The 21,338-nt window shown below is 36.8% G+C and overlaps 1 protein-coding gene and 1 pseudogene across 1 annotated transcript; both read left to right on the top strand.

The window, feature by feature from the left end:
• Window positions 1-6,558: 6,558 nt before the first annotated feature.
• On the top strand, window positions 6,559-8,856 carry LOC129553926 (olfactory receptor 52A1-like; annotated as a pseudogene).
• A 10,872-nt stretch (window positions 8,857-19,728) lies between these two features.
• LOC129553927 (olfactory receptor 52A1-like) lies at window positions 19,729-20,712 on the top strand. The gene has a single exon (XM_055422607.2). It carries the CDS (start codon window positions 19,729-19,731, stop codon window positions 20,710-20,712), a length of 984 nt encoding a protein of 327 aa, XP_055278582.2.
• Window positions 20,713-21,338: the final 626 nt, after the last annotated feature.

A 21,338-nucleotide genomic window follows, 5' to 3' on the forward strand; every position in this document is an offset into this window, starting at 1 on the left:
CTCATTCAGTTTCCTATCATTTTGCCTTTTCATACTGTTCATAGGGTTCAGTTAGTTCAAAGTAGCAATATCAATATGCTAAAAGCTAGGTCTTCTACACATTTCTACATCTGAAAAAATATTTTAAATCTCAGATACTCATAAAGGAAGGAGACACATAATGAATCATCCAACACTTAAGAATTTTGGTTTACTACTCTAAGAAACTCTTATATTGTGATTTCCAACTGTTTCCATTACTGTTTTTTCCCTACCCCTTACAACCTAGAGCTTTCTCTTGAATAACACTTAGACCTGCATGGATAAGTAAATTTTAGAAAACAGCAGTTGATCCCAGATAACTTTTAAGGATCATCTCAAATATTCATATTTTCAAGCTGTTAATCCAACTCTTAGCTGTAATTCTGGCCTAGAGTCATTTTCTGATATCTCCTTGTGAATCTATAATTTGAACATTTTAATCACATCTATTTTTGTCTACTTTTTTCTGAAATACTGACACAAAAATAATGTAAAATCAATAGTACCAATGACAACAACACAAAACCTATAGGATGCAAACTAAATTCTGTAAACATGGAATTAGTGGTATAAGAAAGATAGCACATTCCTTAAAAAACTGGAAATAGAACTGCCATATGATCCAGCAATCGCACTGCTGGACATACACACCAAGGAAACCAGAATTGACAGAGACACACATACTCCAATGTTCACTGAAGCACTGTTTATAATAGCAAGGACGTGGAAGCAACCTAGATGTCCACCTGCAGATGAATGGATAAGAAAGCTTTGGTACATATACACAATATTACTCAGCAATTAAAAAGAATACATTTAAATCAGTTCTAATGAGGTGGATGAAACTGGAGTTTACAGAGTGAAGTAAGCCAGAAAGAAAACACCAATACAGTATATTAACGCATATATATGGAATTTAGAAAGATGGTAATGATAACCCTGTATACGAGACAGCAAAAGAGACACCGATGTGTAGAATAGTCTTTTGGACTCTGTGGGAGAGGGTGAGGGTGGGATATTTTGGGAGAATGGCATTGAAACATGTATATTATCATATGTGAAACGAATCACCAGTCCAGGTTCAACCCATAATACAGGATGCTCGGGTCTGGTGCACGGGGATGACCTGGAGGGAGGATAAGGAGAAGAGGGAGGTGGGAGGGGGGTTCAAGAAGGGGAACACATGTACACCCGGGGCAGATTCATGTCAATGTATGGCAAAACCAATATAATATTGTAAAGTAATTAGCCTCCAATTAAAAAAAAAAGCACAAAAACATTTGTAAAAATAAGGCTATTCACAGATAAAATTATTTTAGAAAACAAAATTATCATAAGACTGAAAGAGAGCACATCCTTCAAGAGGCATTTTAAAACTTTAACCCAAATTTGAGCTTTACCTAAATTTGAAGGTTTAAGTTGTAGAATTAAAAATATAGGCAAATAAATTCCAGTGCTTAAAAATCATCTACTGCAAGTATGTAAAGGACAGTAACTTTGTCTTATTTACACTTGTATGAACAAGGATAATACCTGAGACTTGTTAAAACTTCAATAAAAATGGCATTGTATAATGAACAGTTTAAACATTTCCCTATTTTTTATCAGTTGTATTCAAGATCAATTAATCTGAAGGCTTTAAGATAACATATAATATTATCTTACAGAAAATCAGCATTATAGAAATTATTCCAATATTATCAATGTAAACAAAGATGATACCTTGAATGAATTAATGCATCATCTTTAAATATGAGCTAAAATCAAACCTGTCATGGGAGAAACTGACTTCCAAAAAAAGACTTCAGATCTTTCTTTACTCTTTGCTATCCCTCTGTCCATGCATCTTCATGTTCCCCAGGATGCTGCACCAGTAGAGATTATGTTTAAATTGTCTTCAATCAATCTTTAACACTGAGGACTCATGAGAGTTTTTAAGAAGAACCAAGTACACAGGGAGGGACATCTTGTTTCTAATTTTGGACTGATGTACAGTTCAAGAAAGAAATAAACCAAGGAAACATTTTACTGCAATAAAACAAATGGAGCACTCTATTAAAAATACGAAAGTAGAAGAAATTTTGGAATGACATCTTGTTGAATAATGCAGAAATAAAATTGACCCATAAAGTATTTGGCTTTAAAAAGCTCTGTAAATGTAAATTGTGAACCAAAACATGAAAAAAATACAGTGAGAAAAATGAATACAAAACTTGCTAATGGATAATCAGTTCAGTTCAGTTCAGTCACTCAGTCGTGTCCGACTCTTTGCGACCCCATGAATCACAGCACGCCAGGCCTCCCTGTCCATCACCAACTCCCGGAGTACACTCAAACTCATGTCTATCGAGTCGGTGATGCCATCCAGCCATCTCATTCTCTGTCATCCCTGTCTCCTCCCACCCCCAATCCCTCCCAGCATCAGAGTCTTTTCCAGTGAGTCAACTCATTGCATGAGGTGGCCAAAGTATTGGAGTTTCAGCATTAGCATCAGTCCTTCCAATGAACACCAGGATTGATCTCTTTTAGAATGGACTGGTTGGATCTCCTTGCAGTCCAAGGGACTCTCAAGAGTCTTCTCTAGCACCACAGTTCAAAAGCATCAATTCTTCGGCGATCAGCTTTCTTCACAGTCCAACTCTCATAACCATACATGACCACGGGAAAAACCATAGCCTTGACTAGATGGACCTTTGTTGGCAAAGTAATGTCTCTGCTTTATAACATGCTATCCAGCTTGGTAATAACTTTCTTTCCAAGAAGTAAGAGTCTTTTAATTTCATGGCTGTAATCAGCCTCCATAGTGATTTGTAAGCTGCAGAGCACAGCAAAAAAAAGTCACTTAAAAGCAAAGACATCATGTAATATTAAAAGGGAGAATTCACTATGAAAATACATTATAAATACTAGAGACACCAAATATGTGAAGCAAGCATTAATATAACTAAAGGGAGATATACACAGACACACAAAAATAGTAAGAGAGTTCAATATGCCACTTTCAATAATGAATGGAACATAAAATTCATATCAGAATTGCCTCATTAAAAGGAAGAGTCACACATAAGGAATTCTATTTAAATAGAATTCATTAGCATATAACATGTTTGCATTTAAATAGACTTAATATTTGTTTGTCAATGAGAGCAACAGAAAAGAAATTCAGCCTATGGTGCTCTGGGAGGGATGGGGTGAAGAGGGAGGTGGGAGGGAGCTTCAGGACGGTCAGACACATGTATATATCCATGGCTGATTCATGTTGATGTATGGCAAAAACCACCACATTTTAAAGTAATGAACCTCCAATTAAAATAAATTTAAAAAAATCTCAGCCTATTAAAAATAAATCTCTGTACTTAACCTGTGTGTGGTATGAGGGTGGAGAATGGTAAAGACTTATCTGAAAGTTGTAGCAATGCTTTCAGGGATATTAGGTGCAGATAACCCAAGGAGGCATGATTAAAACCCCTGTGTCATTAGCTCAGTTCAGTTCAGTTCATTTCAGTCGTGTCTGACTCTGCGACCCCACGAATAACAGCACGCCAGGCCTCCCTGTCCATCACCAATTCCCGGAGTTCACTCAAACTCATGTCATTAGCTAGTGGGTAATAAATGCCTCATTTTGTGTTTATAACTCTTCCTTCACAATTCCATTAGAAAACATTACAGTCAGTAGCTAGCATCTTTTTGTTTTAATTCAAGCTGAATAAATTGATACTATACCCCAGAATAACACAGATCTTGTGAGTTTTATTGGAGAATAAACTCAAAAGCATTATCTCAGACAGACCTACAAAAGATGAGGGACGTCTGCATTGCAGATAAAAAAAGAAAAGCATAAAAATTACCTCAGAGATGGGCACCAATACCAGATGGCCCAACACCACATAATTAAAGTTCCTGATGTTGACTATGTGCAGTTACAAAGGTGCAGGTAAAAAGAAGAGGTATTTTGACACATTATGCAAAGGAATAAGCCAAGCTGAGGAGTTCCCAGCCATGGGTGATGGTGATATGAAGATGATAGTACTCTTCATGTATCTAGTTAGATCAGAGCCAATTCCCAACCATTGGTGAGTCTCACTGCTCCCAAATTAATCTTCATAGCTTTTCATTACCAGTTTTATCAATAATCATCACGCCATCCCATCATCCTTGTATTCACTTACATACGTCCCACCTGCTATTCCTCTCTCTGTACTTGTCAGATCATAATCAAATCCTACATTAAAATTACCTCTTCATTCTTTTACTTGCATTTTAGCAGCAAGAACCACAACTGCTTCCTGCATTACTGCCCGATTTATTGACTATCCATTGTAGGATTAGCCTCTCATGAGATTACTGACATAAAGCAACTTTATTGGAAAGTCCATGAAAGAAAGAAATAAGCTAACTTTATTTTCTCAGAATTATAAATATTTCTCCAATGTATAGTTTTGAGGATTATTTAATTGAAATTATATAACATTTAACAAGCAATGCTTTTGATTAGAAAAAATAATCATTAATACAATTCATGACCCAGAGTTTCATAAAAATTAGTTCTCAGTGAATTGAGAAATGATCAAAAATCCTCAATTTCTCGATAGTCTCTGTTCAATTATCTCTAATGTCCCAATGTCAAGCCTCAGTCTTCTATTTCTATTCTATGTTTAACTCCTTTTAAGGAACATATCCTTGCATTTCTTCATTTTCTATTAATTCATTATGTGTGGGTTCACAAGTATTCCAGATTATCTATTTCATTAAGAACTGAATGAGCCTAGATTATCCAGATTTTATAGTATTGGTAACTTTGAACAGTTTAAACCCATTAAAACAAGGCTCTATTCCAGTCAAGTTACACATTTACGCATGTTTCTATATCCTTGAGCCGTTAAGAATGAGTCTTCTTACTGCTATACATGACTCCTGATGCTTCTCTTGCTTCCTTGGAGATTGTTCCCTCTAGGTATCTGTAATATACACTACAGTTATTAAAGAATTTTTAAATCTAATGTAAGGGCAAAAACGTTAAGAATTTAAGTTTTTAGAATTATAGGCAAAAATATAGGTTTACTAGAAATGTAAACAGTACCAATGAGCTTTAGCTCAAATTCACTAAATCTTTATGGACTCCAATGACCTTTTCTCAAACTCTTCCTTCACATTCTCCTGAAGAATATTCTGTCTTACATAGGGACAGATAGTATAGTTTGATAGATGTGTATATATGTATATTAAGTTTTGGGTCACAAGTACTTCTATCTCTATTCTCTTTCATAGGAAATTTTCACGCTCATATATTGGTCAGAGTCTGAGTCTTTGCTGGTCCCAAACCATCTCTTCCTGATTTAGAGACAACTGACAAAAAAACAGTAGCAAAGCAATTAAGTAGAATGTGAAGAAATTCATCAAACTTTGATTAAAATAAAACTTTCAAGAAAAATTAATATCTATTTTTTAAATTTTAATTTGTTTATTTTAATTGGAGGCTAATTACTTTACATGATTGTATTGCTTTTGCCATACATTGACATGAATCTGCCCCGGGTGTACATGTGTTCCCCATCTTGATCCCCCCTCCAACCTCCCTCCCCAACCCATCCCTCTGGGTCATCCCAGTACATCAGCCCCGAGCATCCAGTATCATGCATTGAACCTGGACTGGTGATTCATTTCACATATGATAATATACATGTTTCAACGCCATTCTCCCAAATCATCCCACCCTCGCCCTCTCCCACAGAGTCCAAAAGTCTCTGTTCCAAAGGTATGAAATTAAAACAGACAAGTCATCAGTTTATTTCCTACCTTACTTATTTTTCTGGTTTTAAAGTATTGTGTATAATATTTTACTGTGGTACAAGAACTGTGGATTTCCACTTATGGGCTATCTTTCTTAAAAACAGTGATGTATATATTTTGATTTATTTTATTTTTATTGGAGGCTAATTATTTTACAATATTATATTGGTTGGTTTTGCCATACATTGACATGAATCCGCCCTGGGTGTACATGAGTTCCCTCTCCCGAACCCCCCTCCCACCTCCCTCCTCCCCTTATCCTCCCTCTGGGTCATCCCCGCATACCAGTCCAGAGCATCCTGTAATATGCATCGACCCTGAACTGACGATTCATTTCACATATGATAATATACATGTTTCAATGCCATTCTCCCAAACCATCCCACCCTCACCCTCTCCCACAGAGTCCCAAAGACTGTTCCATACATCTGTGTCTCTTTTGCTGTCTCGTATACAGGGTTATCATTTGCATCTTTCTAAATTTCATATATATGCATTAGTATACTGTATTGGTGTTTTTCTTTCTGGCTTACTTCACTCTGTATAATAGGCTCTAGTTTCATCCACCTCATTAGAACTGGTTCTTTCATACTTTAGATACATAAATGAGATGGATGATATGATCTCAGATTTCTATAAAATCAGAAAGACTCAATATGTTGACTTTGGGTGAAAAGAAAAGGTAGAAAAGGAAGTAGTAGCTTTAACTGAGAAACATTTGTTGGCATCAGATGACCCAAGGAGATTATGTCCATTTCTAGCACCACAGTCTTCATGCCTTCTGTATTGACCCTAATAGGGATCCCAGCCCTAGAGTCTGTGCAGTGTTGGATTGGGATTCCATTCTGTGTCATGTACCTCATTTCTATGATTAGAAATTTCCTGCTGTTTATCATTATCAAATGAGAACACAGTTTCCATGAGACCATGTACATTTTCCTAAGCATTCTAGGAGTCACAGATATTGCCCTTCATACCAGCATTGTGCCAAGATGCTTGGAATCTTCCGGTTTCATGTAACAGATTTATTTTGATTCTTGATTGCCTCAAAGGTGGTTTATTCACACATTACAGTGCAAAGAGGTGGGCATGGCTCTGGACCACTAAGTGCTTGCCATGGCTCTGGACCACTAAGTCATCATCCACTGAGACATATTGCCATCTTCACCTACCATTTAGTTACCCAAATTCAAGGCTGTGGTACCACCCAGGGCTACCATTCTTGTGTCCACATGTGTGCTAACTCGCTTCAGTTGTGTCCATCTCTGAGACCCTATGGACTATAGCCTGCTAGGCTCCTCTGTCCATGGGATTCTCCAGGCAGGAATAATGAAGTGGGTTTCCATTTCCTCCTCCAGGGGATCTTCTCAACCAAGGGATTGAATCACTTCTCTTACATCTCCTACATTGGCAGGCAGGTTATTTACCACTAGTGATACCTGAAAAGACTCTGGTGCCTAATACTGATAAAGTTCTAGTTACAATTTTATCGTACAAGAGTCATTTCCCACTCCTAATGTGAGCATATGGCCATTGTAAAACCAATTGCAAGAAATGTCTAGGTCAACAGAATCTATGGTTTATTTGTGGCTTTCACTGTTGCAAGAGAGTTACAGAAAAACATCTATTTCTGCTTTATTGAGTATGTCAAAGCCTTTGACTGTGTGGATCACAATAAATTGTGGAAAATTCTGAAAGAGATGGGAATACCAGATCACCTGACCTGCCTCTTGAGAAACCTGTATGCAGGTCAGGAAGAAACAATTAGAACTGGACATGGAAAAACAGACTGGTTCAAAATAGGAAAAGGAGTACGTCAAGGCTATATATTGTCACCCAGCTTATTTAACTTATATGCAAAGTACATCATGAGAAACGCTGGGCTGGAAGAAGCCGAAGCTGGAATCAAGATTACCGGGAGAAATATCAATAACCTCAGATATGCATATGACACCACCCTTATGGCAGAAACTGAAGAAGAACTCTAGAGCCTCTTGATGAAAGTGAAAGAGGAGAGTGGAAAAAGTTGGCTTAAAGCTCAACATTCAGAAAACTAAGATCATAGCATCTGGTCCCATCATTTCATGGGAAATAGATGGAAAAACAGTGGAAACAGTGTCAGACTTTACTTTTTGGGGCTCCAAAATCACTGCAGATGCTGATTGCAGCCATGAAATTAAAAGACATTTACTCCTTGGAAGGAAAGTTATGACCAACCTAGACTACATATTAAAAAGCAGAGACATTACTTTACCAACAAAGGTCCATCTAGTCAAGGTATGGTTTTTCCAGTGGTCATGTATGGATGTGAGAGTTAGGCTGTAAAGAAAGCTGAGAGCCGAAGAATTGATGCTTTAAAACTGTGGTGTTGGAGAAGACTCTTGAGAGTCCTTTGGACTACAAGGAGATCCAACCAGTCCATTCTAAAGGAGATCAGTTCTGGGTGTTCATTGGTAGGGCTGATGTTGAAGCTGAAACTCCAATACTTTGGCCACCTGATGCGAAGAGCTGACTCATTTGAAAAGACCCTGATGTTGGCAAAGATTGAAGGCAGGAGGAGAAGGGGATGACAGAGGATGAGATGGTTGGATGGCATCACTTACTCAATGGACATGAGTTTGGGTAAACTCTGGGAGTTGGTGATGGACAGGGAGGACTGGCATGCTGCAGTTCATAGGGTTGCAAAGAGTCAGACACGACTGAGCGACTGAACTGAACTTCACTGTTGCAGGGTTTGGCCTTACATTCATTACCTTGTCCTATGTACAGTTATTTATCACGTTCTTTTGACCCAGAAAGAGGCAAGGTTGAAAGCATTCAATACTTGTATCGCTCATATTGGTGTCTTCCTCCCAGTCTACCTCCCTGCCTTCTTCTCCTTCTTTGACATAGGTTTGGTTCTCCATCTTACCTTACATTCACATCCTCGTTTCTAGCATTTACTTGGTGTTCCCTCCATTTCTCAATCTACTTGTCTATGGTGCAAACACTAAGCACGTACTTATGCATAAGGTAAAAATATTCTGTTCAAAAAATTTACTATGAATAATGCAACCGAGCTTTTCTCTTTGTGCATGGTAACAAATTTCAAAAAAATAAATAAATAAAACTACAAAAATCCATGTTACTGAAATTCTTTAGTTTTCTATTTAATTTTTATTGCTTTTAATTTGCTGTCATAAGCCAGTTTTCATAATCTGGCATGACAGCTATGTGACATAGATGCGTGTACTGTATCTGGGTAAAGAAATTAAGAAACATAAAAGAGTAAAATACTGAACATAGGTCCTTTCCTTTTCTTGCAGAAATGGTGATGTAATGACCAATTCAGGAAGAAGCTTCTTGGTGTGAATAATGTTATAAACCTCAGTTGGATTGTTACATATTTATGTCTCCTTTGCAGAAAATCACTTAAGCTGTACAAAGTATAATTTCTGTACTTATTAAACTTTAATATAAAGTTTAAAATATTAAGTAAGTGAATCCTCAAAAATGAAACAAAGCAAAGGACAAATGCAAAAAGTGTGAGGAATTGCTATAGGGTGAAGAAGTCTAAGGAGACATGAATATAAAATGCATTGTATAATCCTTAATTGAATTTTGGGCAAGAAAAATATACATATAGGTCTTTGGACTATTTTTAACCTCAGATATGGACTAATGCTCAGATTATAATATTACTTCAGTGCTAAATGTCCTGATACTGTCTATCATACTACAGTTAGGCAGTAGACTGTCCTTTTCCTAGGGAAGCATATTCAAATATTTAGGAACAAAGGAACACTATGTCTCCAATTTACTCATAAACACTTCATAAAAATTGTCTATCATATATCTATCCATATATCTATCAAATTGTTCAGTGGGTAAAGCAAAATTGAGCAAAATGTAAATATATATATATATATAAATCTGGGTAAATTGTATAAGGAAGCTTCTTAAAATATTCTTGACAAATTCTGTACATCAGTGTAAGATGTGTTTGTATCAAGCACTGTTCTTCAAATATCTCAATTTAGAAATGGCTGCCATTATTCACTCAGTCAACCAATCCAGAAACATCATTTACCTTTGAAATTGGCCACAATTCCACATTGTACACCTAACCAACCATCTGATCTTAGTATTTATCTCTAAAGTATCCTCAAATAATTTATCTTCTCTCCATTAGTCACTAACTATTCTTTTTTATGGTCTTACATATGCTCTTATGAAAAATAAAATACTATGTTTTTCATCTTTCATTTGCTGGCAGTTTTCATTTAAACACCATTATATTTTCAACATAAGGTATTTGTTACATTTGTATCTTATTCCTGATATTTTGTATGAAAACAGGTATTTTTTGCCTAGTTGACTTCTGTCCTACATTTAGAATTTAGTTAAATGTTTCCTCTAAGAAGTTTAGCCATTTTCTTTATATTTTTTCTCTACATCTCCTAACAGCTCTCATAGCATGCATCACAGCACCCCTTCATTTTTTCTGTGTGTAACTTCTTTTGTTATATAGGTCACATGTGTAATCTATTTGTATACTCCTGACCTACACATACATATTAAATTTTAAATATGAATAAACATATATTGCATGAAGGATTTAGAAAATAAATGCACAAAAAATTCTACCCAAATTTTCATAATGAGCATTTATTCTCACAATAGAATAATTTAAATGGTTTCCTAAGGAAGACATATGGAGGAAAAGTTGTTCCAAACTGAAATAACTTAATCATTTAATGTTTTCTTATTTGTGCAATGATGATTTTTTTATACTATTAAATTAGTTTCAATTAATATCGTTTACTTTTAGAGAGTTTAAGGTTTACAGAAAATTGAATAAAAAGTCAGAATTCCTATATAAACTTTCTCCACAGAATGAATATTTAACAATTACACCTGAGTTAAGCTACATTTTTGGTCACAAAATCGCGTCACGACATTTATTTGATAGATCCTAAATTTAAAAGCATATATCTAATATTTTTTCCTGTATGGTCTGCGTATACCATACTAAGTAAGTTTTTTTTATTTATTGAGATATAATTTGTGTACCATATAGGAGAAATATCAATAACCTCAGATATGCAGATGACACCAACATTATGGCAGAAAGTGAAGAGGAACTAAAAAGCCTCTTGATGAAAGTGAAAGAGGAGAGTGAAAAAGTTGGCTTGAAGCTCAACATTCAGAAAGCTAAGATCATGGCACCTGGTCCCATCACTTCATGGGAAATAGATGGGGAAACAGTGTCAGACTTCATTTTTTGGGGGGCTCCAAAATCACTATGGAGGCTGATTGCAACCATGAAATTAAAAGACGCTTACTCCTTGGAAAGAAAGTTATTACCAAGCTGGATAGCATATTAAAAAGCAGAGACATTACTTTGCCAACAAAGGTCCATCTAGTCAAGGCTATGGTTTTTCCCATGGTCATGTATGGATGTGAGAGTTGGACTGTGAAGAAAGCTGATCGCTGAAGAATTGATGCTTTTGAACTGTGGTGCTGGAGAAGACTCTTGAGAGTCCCTTGGACTGCAAGGAGATCCAACCAGTCCATTCTAAAGGAGATCAATCCTGGGTGTTCACTGGAAGGACTGATGCTAAAGCTGAAACTCCAATACTTTGGCCACCTCAGTTGACTCACTGGCAAAGCACACTCTTTAGAGAGTATTAATCTCTGGTTTTTGACATATCCAAAAACCTGTGCAATCATCACTACTATCAGATTCCAATACATTTTCATCATCCTAATAAAGATAGTCCATCCCCCTTAGCAGCCACTCCCCATTCTCCAACCCCATTTCATGGCACACATTAATTGACTTTCTGTGTCTGTGATTGCTCATCTCTGGACATCTTATGTAAATGAGATGAAACAGTATTTGGCCTTTGAGTCTGGTTTCTTTGACTTAGAACAATGTTCTCAAGATTCATTTGAGTTGTAGCATAAATAAGAATTTCATTTACTTTCATTCTTGAATGATATTCTATTGCATTAGGTACCTTAGTCTACTCTTGCACCAGGAAGCAGATCTCTGGCCATAAATCTTATCCATAGTCACCTTCTCTCTCTGCATGGTAAGGATGCCTGTCTTTATTCAAAAAATTCCACAAAAAGTATAAGCATGTCTAGACTCTTTACATTTATATTTGCCAGATTTCATTTAAATTTATTTATTTTTATTTGATGATATGCACTGGTTTTGTGTTTTATTTTTTTCTGGCACAAAGCCTTCGCTATGGCTGATTTCAATCTGCTGATATGAATCACTAAGTGACCAGATGCAAAGATGTGCACATACCCTGATCCTGGCTGAGCTGGATTCCTTCATATAACTGCCCTCAATCCTATACTATTGCTTTCTCTAGGAGGATGATAAGTTTATGGCAGTTTAATATGAGGATGTGGTCAGAGAGTCTTCATTCAAAAGGAACAGGACTACTGAATGGTGCCTGACCCAATGACACAAGACAAAACCAGTGTGACTTCAAGTAAGGTCATCAGGTAATCCAGGGTTGTTAGCCTCTCTCTTGTACTCTTCAGTGAAACAAAGTTTATTCCTGTCATAATATTAAAGCTTAAACTCCTTTTAGAAGGCACAAAGTCTTCTTTCAACCTAGTAAATACCTGTCATTAATAACAGTTTCAGGCTGGGAAGTTGATACCAATTTGTGAAAATATACACAATCCTTTCATAATAATTCTGAACATGACTGGAACAACTTGGAGAGAGATAATTTGGATACAGAAAGATTTGTGTAATCAACTCTTACATGGAAGAAGCTCAGAAATTGACTGTAACTGAGGCTCAGAAGTGAATGTTCCAAAGTCAGCACCTATTAGGACCCTAAATAAGAAGTCAGTGACCTTAAACAAGAAATATAGAATTATATTAAAAACATATTATTTTATTTCTCTGTCAGTATGTCTATGCTGACTAGTCTGAATATCTCAAGCTGTTTTTATTTACTTTTACTGTCGCATTATTTTTGTAAATAAGTGTCATTGATTTGTTTTGTCTGGTCTTCAGCACTGTGTTCTCTGAGGAATTTTTAAAAAGAGGCTCATTTTGGTTCCCAGTCCTAAAATGAAACCGAAGTTTGAGAGTTATTTTTAGATGCTAAACCAACTATTAGAGAAAATATCGTGTATGTTCTGAATGACAGTGTGCTTTCTTTTCCATTCTTGTCCCCAGTGAAATTTAACACACACCAGAGATTTGTGAAAACCAGTCCCCAGGTACATCCTATAGTATAAAACATTCACCCTTCATTATCTGAAATGTCAGAACATTTTCTCTTTATGGCTTCTCTATGTATTATCACAGATGATCCCTGGTAAGTCTTTGGGGATAGAGATTCTGCACTGATTATGGGAAACTGGAGGTTTGGTTTCAAAAAGAATGTGTATGCCATGTGATCCAATATAATTCCTGGATGCAAAAAAAAAAAAAAAAGCAATGCAGTCTTATAGTAGTTGAGTGTTCAATCACTAGGGAGATGTGTCCCATGCTTTTCACAGCATTTTTGAATCAGTTAAGGCTACACTTGGTGACAAGTTGTAAAGCAAGTTTGAAAAAAGAAAGATTTTTGGAGAATGTCTGTGTTGATAGATGAATGGAAAGCCTGTTTGTTAAAAGGTCAGGAAATTACACATGCTCAGACTGGAAAAGATGCAGGAAAAAAGATACCCATCAAGTAATTCTGTAGAAATGCTCTTTCACATAAAGGACTCATTTAATACCTCAAGATATTTGTGAGAAAAGATAAATGTGCATTGATCAATAGCTGGCATTTATTGACAGATCAATGAATCTTATGATTCCTTCCAAATATTTAGATGGATTATATCATGTAATACAATCACATCATAATTTGTTTCTATCCATGATATTACTTTATAATGAAGAAACTAAGACAATGTAAAATTTCATAACTGAGTGCAAGGCAGGCAAAGCTAAGAAGGACCATCCAGGATTTAAATTCTGTTTAGTGGCTTCAGATCCTAGACAAATGACAGCCATGACCTATGGCTAATGTGTATCGTTGGAGAATATATTTGAGACTTTAAAAATTTTAAAAAGAGGCAATTTAAGGCTCATTATAAAGAAGACCTATTGTCATCTGGAGCTTTCCTAAAACATGATAAGCTATTTCAGACAACAAAAAGAGTTCTCTGTATTCACTGGAGGACTTGAGACAGAAATCAGTGGATGAATGAGATCAGTGGAGACTTTCAAGAGGAAATATTCCTGAGATTGTAGAGAGTATGGAATTAGAGTCCTGGATTCCTTAAATCTTTTAGATCTTGGGATTTGGCTTGATTTAAAATTGGAATTGTAAGGAATACTAATAATTCAGATTTTATGCTATAAGATGACTGAAGTATATTTACCCAGGCTTATGAATTTCAAGACTTTGAAATATCTTTACTCTCTTTCTAAACACACAGAGTGTCTTTCAGCTTGTCTTTTGTCATTTATTGCTGTAAATCTCAAACCATACACTTTTAACCTCATCTCCTCTAATTTCTGCTACATAAAGACAATGAGTTTCACATATTTTCCATTCGTATTATTCTTTTGCTGTACCACATTACTTTATGATGTACTTATGCACTGTCACAAGTGTGTTTGTGACTAGATCCCTTTACACTTAGTTGCCACGTTTTTCAAGCCATTAATTAACTTCCCAGCAGATATTTTTTTACCTTCCACAGAAACCTATACTTCAACCCCAAAATGAAAAATCAAATGGTTTAAAATACTAACTTCAAGTGTGATATTCAATCCCTTATATTAACCATCATTTCTGCTTATGAACTGATTTATATATGATAAATGTTTATTGATATACAGCCTCACCATATCTCACAAGCTTCTGTAATTTTTGTACAAACTATCTTGGAGTGCCCTTCTCCATCTCTTTTATCTGGTTAATTTCTATTGAAAGATGATTCCCTTTTATAAGCAATTTATTCTGCACATTTGGATTAAGTCATAAAACTATCAATTCTTATATATTAAAAACTGTTTTTTTTCCTGCTGTATAAAACTATACAACAATGTTTAGCAACTGAGGTGATGCACTATTCCTTTCACGTCCAGGAGATATTTGGTGATACCTGAATATATTTTTCATTGCCAAAACAAGAAAGAGCTACTGACATCCAATGCTTAGGAAAGAGGAATGTTGCTAAACCTTCTACAATGCAGAAAATTACCCCAAAACAAAAAATTGATCTGAAATACATGTCAGCTGCACCCAGGTTAGCAAACCCGGGGTTTCCCTGGTGGATCAGATAGTAAAGGCTCTGCCTGTGATGCAGGAGACTCAGGTTCAATCCTTCGGTCTGGAAGATCCCTTGGAAAAGGAAATGGCAACCCACTCCAGTACTTTTGCCTGGAAAATCTCATGACAGTGGAACCTGGTAGGCTACAGTACATGTGGTCACAAAGAGTCAGACACGACTGAGTGATTTCACCTTTTATCTTTTCTTTAGGAAACCCTGCCTTAGAAGAGTATCATCAGGACTCATAAGGTTGTGTCAATGAAAAAAGTAATCTAAGAAGTGGAAAATTTTATTTGTGCCCAATTGAACATTGAGCTTCCCTGGTAGCTCAGATGGAGAAAATTCTGCCTGCCATGTAGAAGACCCAGGTTTGATCCCTGAGTTGGGAAGATCCCCTAGGGAAGGGAATGGTTACCCACTTCAGTATTCTTGCCTGGAGAATTACTTGGATAGAGGAGCCTGACAGGCTACAGTCCATAGGGTAACAAAGAGTCATATAACAGAGTGACTAACACTTTACCACTCCTGTACAACTGGCCTCTTTTCACTCTTCACTCTTAAAGTCTTCCCTGGTGACTCAGATGGTAAAAAAAAAAAATCCCCTAGGAGATCTAGGTTCAAAGAAAGTAAGGGAAAACCACTAGGCCATTCAGGTATGACCCAAATCAAATCCCTTATGATTATACAGTGGAAGTGACAAATAGATTCAAGGGATTAGATCTCATAGACAGAGTGCCCGAAGAACTATGGACAGAGGTTCGCAACATTGTATAGGAGGCATTGACCAGAACTGTCCCGAGAAAAATAAATGCAAGAAGCCAAAATGGTTGCCTGAGGAGGCCTTACAAATAGTTGAGAAAAAAAGAGAAGCGAAAGGCAAAGGACAGAAAGAAAGACATAACCAACTGAATTCAGAGTTCCAAAGAATAGCAAGGAGAGATAAGAAAGCTTTCTTAAGTGAAAAATGAAAAGAAAGAGGAAAACAATAGAATGGGAAAGAGTAAAGATATCATCAAGAGAATTAGAGTTACCAAGTGAACACTTCATGCAAAGATGGGCTCAATAAATGATAGAAATGGCAAGGAACTAGCAGAAGCAGAAGAGATTAAGAAGACATGCAAGAATACACAGAAAAACAATATAAAAAAAGGTCTTAATGACCCAAATAACTGCAGTGGTGAGGTCATTCACCTAGAGCTAGAAACCTGCAGTGTGAAGTTGAGTGGGCCTTAGGAAGCATTGCTACAAACAAAGCTAGTAGAGGTGATGAAATTCCAGCTGAGCTATTTAAAATCCTAAAAGATGATGTTATTAAAGTTCTGCACTCAATATACTCCCAATTTTGGAAAACTTGGCAACATTTTTTTTGTTGAGTTGTCCACAACAGCCACAAGACTGGAAAAAGTCAGTTTTCATTCCAATCCCAAAGAAAGGCAATGCCAAAGAATGTTCAATTTATTGAACAGCTGTGCTCATTTCACATACTAGCAAGGTAATGCTCAAAATCCTTCAGCTAAGATTGAACAGTACGTGAAGTGAAAACTTCCGAATGTACAAGCTGGATTTAGAGCAGGCAAAGGAACCAGCGATCAAATTGCCAACATCTGTTGGATCATAGAATAAAGCAAGAGAATTCCAGAAAAGCATCGACTCTGCTTCATTGATTCCGCTAAAGCCTTTGACTGTGTGGATCACAACAAACTGTGGGAAATTCTTCAAGAGATGAGAATACCAGACCACCTTACCTGCCTCCTGAGAAATCTGTATGCTGGCCAAAAAACAACATTTAGAGCCAGATATGGGGTAATGCACTGGTTCAAAATTGGAAAATGAGTGCATCAGCTCTGTGTATTGTCACCTTGTTTCTTTAACTTATATGCAGCGTACATCATGTGAAATGCTGGGCTGCATGAAGCACAAGCTAGAATCAAGATTGCTGGGAGAAATATCAATACCCTCAGATATGCAGATGATACCACCTTAATGGCAGAAAGTGAAGAGGGCCTAAAGAGCTTCTTGATTAAGCTGAAAGAAGAGAGTGAAAAAATTGGCCTAGAACTCAACATTCAATAAACAAAGATGATGACATCTGGTCCCATCATTTCATGGCAAATATATGGGGAAACAATGGAAGCAGTGACAGATCTTATTTTCTTGGGCTCCAGGATCACTGCTGATGGTGACTGCACCCATGAAATTGAATGACAACTGCCTCCTTGGAAGAAAGCTTATGACAAGCCTAGACATCTTATTAAAAGGCAGAGACATCACTTTGCCAACAAATGCCCGTCTAATCGAAGATATGGCTTTTCCAGTAGTCATGTATGGATGTGAGAGTTGGACCATTAAGAAGGCTGAGAGTCAAAGAATCAGTACCTTTGAAATGTGTTGTTGGAGAAGACTCTTGAGAGTCCCTTGGACTGCAAGGAGATCAAACCAGTCAATCATAAAGGAAATCAAACCTGAATATTCAATGAAAGAACTGATGCTGAAGCTGAAGTTTGAATATTTTAGCCACCTGATGTGGAGAGCTGACTCATTGGAAAAAATCTTGATGATGAGAAGGAGGAGAAGAGGATGACAGAGGGTGAGATGGTTGAATGGTATCACTGACTCGATGGACATGAATTTGAGCAAGCTCTGGGAGATAGTGAAGGACAGGAAAGCCTGATGTGCTCCAGTTCATGGCATTGTAAAGAGTCAGGGATGACTTAGTGACTGAACAACAAATTGAAGATTATAAACTAGGAACATCATCACAAAAAGTTCTGAGAACTGTACCCCCTATTAGAAGTCAAAGAATAGTTTTATAAATTTTTTGAAACAGATGTACTTTAAGTGATGTATTATTGATAGTTTACAATATTCACATCTGCAAGTACTATTTGGTTGGTCGCTGTGACCCCTTACAAGATGCTGAATCCCATTTTCATGCTCCCATTACACAGCAACCACTAAGTATTCTAGATGATCTATTTCATGAAGAATTCATGAGCCTCAATTAGACAATTCTCATATTAATGGCAGCTATGTGAAAGTCACTCAGTCATGTCAGACTCTTTATGAACCCATGGACTACACAGTCTATGAAATTCTCAGGCCAGAATACTGGAATGGGTAGCCTTTCCCTTATCCAGGGACTTTTCCTAACCCATTGATCGAATACAGGTCTCCTACTTTGCAGGCAGATTTTTTTACCAACTGAGCTACCAGGGAAGCCCAAGTATTCCAGATTATCTATTTCATGAAGAATACATGAGCCTCAATTAGATGATTCTCATATTAATGGCCATTACGGACATTTTACACCCAAGAAACAGCCTGTATTTCAGTCAAGTTACACTTTTGCTCATGTCCTACACCCCTGAGCCATTAAGAATGAGTCTTCTTGCCACTATACATTGCTGCTGCAGTTTCCCTTTTGTCCTAGAGATCCCCTCTCCTCTAGGTATCTTATACTGCATATAAAAGAATTTTTTTAGTCTTTGGTTTGAAATCTTTAATTTTTAAGTACATGATAAATTTTATGTAACTCAGCTTTTAGAAATATGGGCAAAAATAGTACAATTTTAGTAGAAATGTAAAATGTAACAAAGAACTTTTCCCCAAATTTGCTAAATGTACATGGATTTGAATGACCTTTCCTTCAACTTTTCCTTCACAGTCTCATAAAGGACTACCAATCTTACATAAAGACAGATTGCATTGATTGGTAGATAAACATATTATGCCTTTGAATGACAAGAGTTTCTACCTCTATCCTCTTTAATAGGGAATTTTTCATTCTAATATACTTATCAGAGATTGTGTATTTGCTGGTCCAAGCCAACTGTGCCTGATTTAGAGACAACTAAGGGAGTTGGTGATGGACAGGGAGGCCTGGCGTGCTGTGATTCATGGGGTTGCAGAGTCGGACAGAACTGAGCGACTGAACTGAACTGAACTGAAGGAAAAATGCTTCCCAGATGGTCCAGTGGTAAAGAACTCTCCTGCCAATGCAGGGGACTTAAGAGATGCAGGTTCTATCCGTGAGTCAAGAAGATCCCCTGGAGGAGGTCAAGGCAAACCACTCCAGTATTCTTGCCTGGAGATTCCCGTGGACAGAAGACCCTGGTAGGCACAGTCCTTGCAGTTCCAAAGAGTCAGACACGGCTGAAGTGACTTAGCAAGCAGCCAATAGAGAAAAAGAGACTAGTAAAGCTGTTAACTGAAATATGTCATGTGGAGAGAGTCATTAAACTCTGATTAAAATGCAACTTTCACACAATATAAACAAGTGTATTTTCTCTGCCCACAGGTCTGGAATGAAATAATAGTCAATACAGCAGTTTCTTTCCCAATTCAGTTATATTTCAGGTTTTAAAGCATTGCCCAGATCTGCACATAACATTTTATTGTGATGCAAGAACTATGGTACTGTGTCTATGGATGTCTTTCCTAAAAACAGTGATGTTTCTCTGTTGACCTTTGTTTACCCTTTACACATAAATGAGACTGATGATATTATCCAAGATTTCTGCATAAATCAGAGAGACTCAGTATGATGACTTTGGGCAAAAACAGGAAGATGGAAAGAAAGTAGGACTGAATGAAAAACTTGGGTTCGCATCAGGAGACTCAAGGATTATGTCTATTTCCAACGTTACAATCTTCATGCCTTCTGTGTTGACCCTTATAGGGATCCCAGGCCTAGAATCTGTGCAGTACTGGATTGGGATTCCATTTTGTGCTATGTATCTAATTGCTCTGATTGGAAATTTCTTTCTTTTGATTATTATCATATCAGAACACAGTCTCCATCAGCCCATGTACATTTTTCTAGGCATGCTAGGAGTCACAGATATTGCACTCAGCACAAGCATTGTGCCCAAGATGCTTGGAATCTTCTGGTTTCATGTAACAGAGATATATTTTGATTCTTGCCTGCTTCAAATGTGGCTCATCCACACATTTCAGTGCACAGAGTCAGGCATCCTCCTGGCCATGGCCCTGGACCGCTATGTAGCCATCTGTTATCCGCTCAGACATGCTGCCATCTTCTCTCACCAGTTAGTCACTCAAATAGCAGCTATGGTAATACTCAGGGCTGCCATTCTTGTAACACCATGCCTAGTACTGATAAAGCTTCGATTACAATTTTACCATACAACAGTCATCTCTCATTCCTACTGTGAACATATGGCTGTTGTGAAACTGGCTGCAGAAAATATCAGGGTCAACAAAATCTGTGGTTTGTTTGTGGCCTTCACTGTTGCCGGACTTGACATTGTATTAATCACATTGTCCTACATAGAGATATTCATCACAGTTTTTCGTTTGCCTCAGAAGGAGGCCAGGTTGAAAGCATTCAACACTTGTGTCGCTCACATCTGTGTCTTCCTCCAGTTCTACTCCCTTGGTTTCTTCTCCTTCTTTGCACATAGATTTGGTTCTCACATCCCTCCTTATATTCACATCCTCTTTTCTAGCACTTATCTGCTGGTCCCTCCATTTCTCAATCCACTTGTTTATGGTGCAAAGACCAAGCAGATCCGTGTCCATATGGTAAAAATATTTTGCTCAAAAAATTTGCTGTGGAAAAAGCTTTTATGTTTATCTGTCTGTGAATAGCAACACTATTTCACAACCTGATAAAACAACAAAAAGTCCTTGTTATTGGAAATAATCAAGTTTTTATTTAATTTTTTTCAACTTGCCAACATGTTAGCTATTAGCTATTACAGCATGACAGCAGTCAATAGGATTGTGGACCTTAGCTGGATAATGAGAATGAAAAACATAAAGGAGGAAAATAGTGAATGTTTCTCTTTTACATTTCTCTTTCATTTTTTTTTTTTTAGTACCTGCTTGAGTGTCCTCTTGTAAATATGCAACTCTGAAAAGATTCACAAATTATGGATCTCTCAATGAATTTAGATACACCCAAGACTTAATGTTCTGCAGTGTCCAGGTACTCAATAAATCTAGTTCTTGATTTTGTTTCCTGGTCATCTGGGTCTTCTTTAAAAAAAAAAAATAAATGGAGGAAGTGTATGTTACTGTTCATATGAAAACCAAAGCAAACAGAAATTATATCTTTATGTTAGTAATGAGAAAATAAAGTCTAAAAATTTCAGTATATTTTCAGGGTCATTCAGGAAGTTTTAGGTACAAAAACATGAACAGTAAAGTGCTTGATTTTCCACAACGTACTTTTTCTGCTGTTTTCATCATTTAATTTTTATTAATCCATCTAG

Source organism: Moschus berezovskii, chromosome 14, assembly GCF_049115385.1.
Source record: "Moschus berezovskii isolate FMDL1 chromosome 14, NW_MosBer_1.0, whole genome shotgun sequence".
In the NCBI taxonomy this organism is placed as follows: domain Eukaryota; kingdom Metazoa; phylum Chordata; class Mammalia; order Artiodactyla; family Moschidae; genus Moschus; species Moschus berezovskii.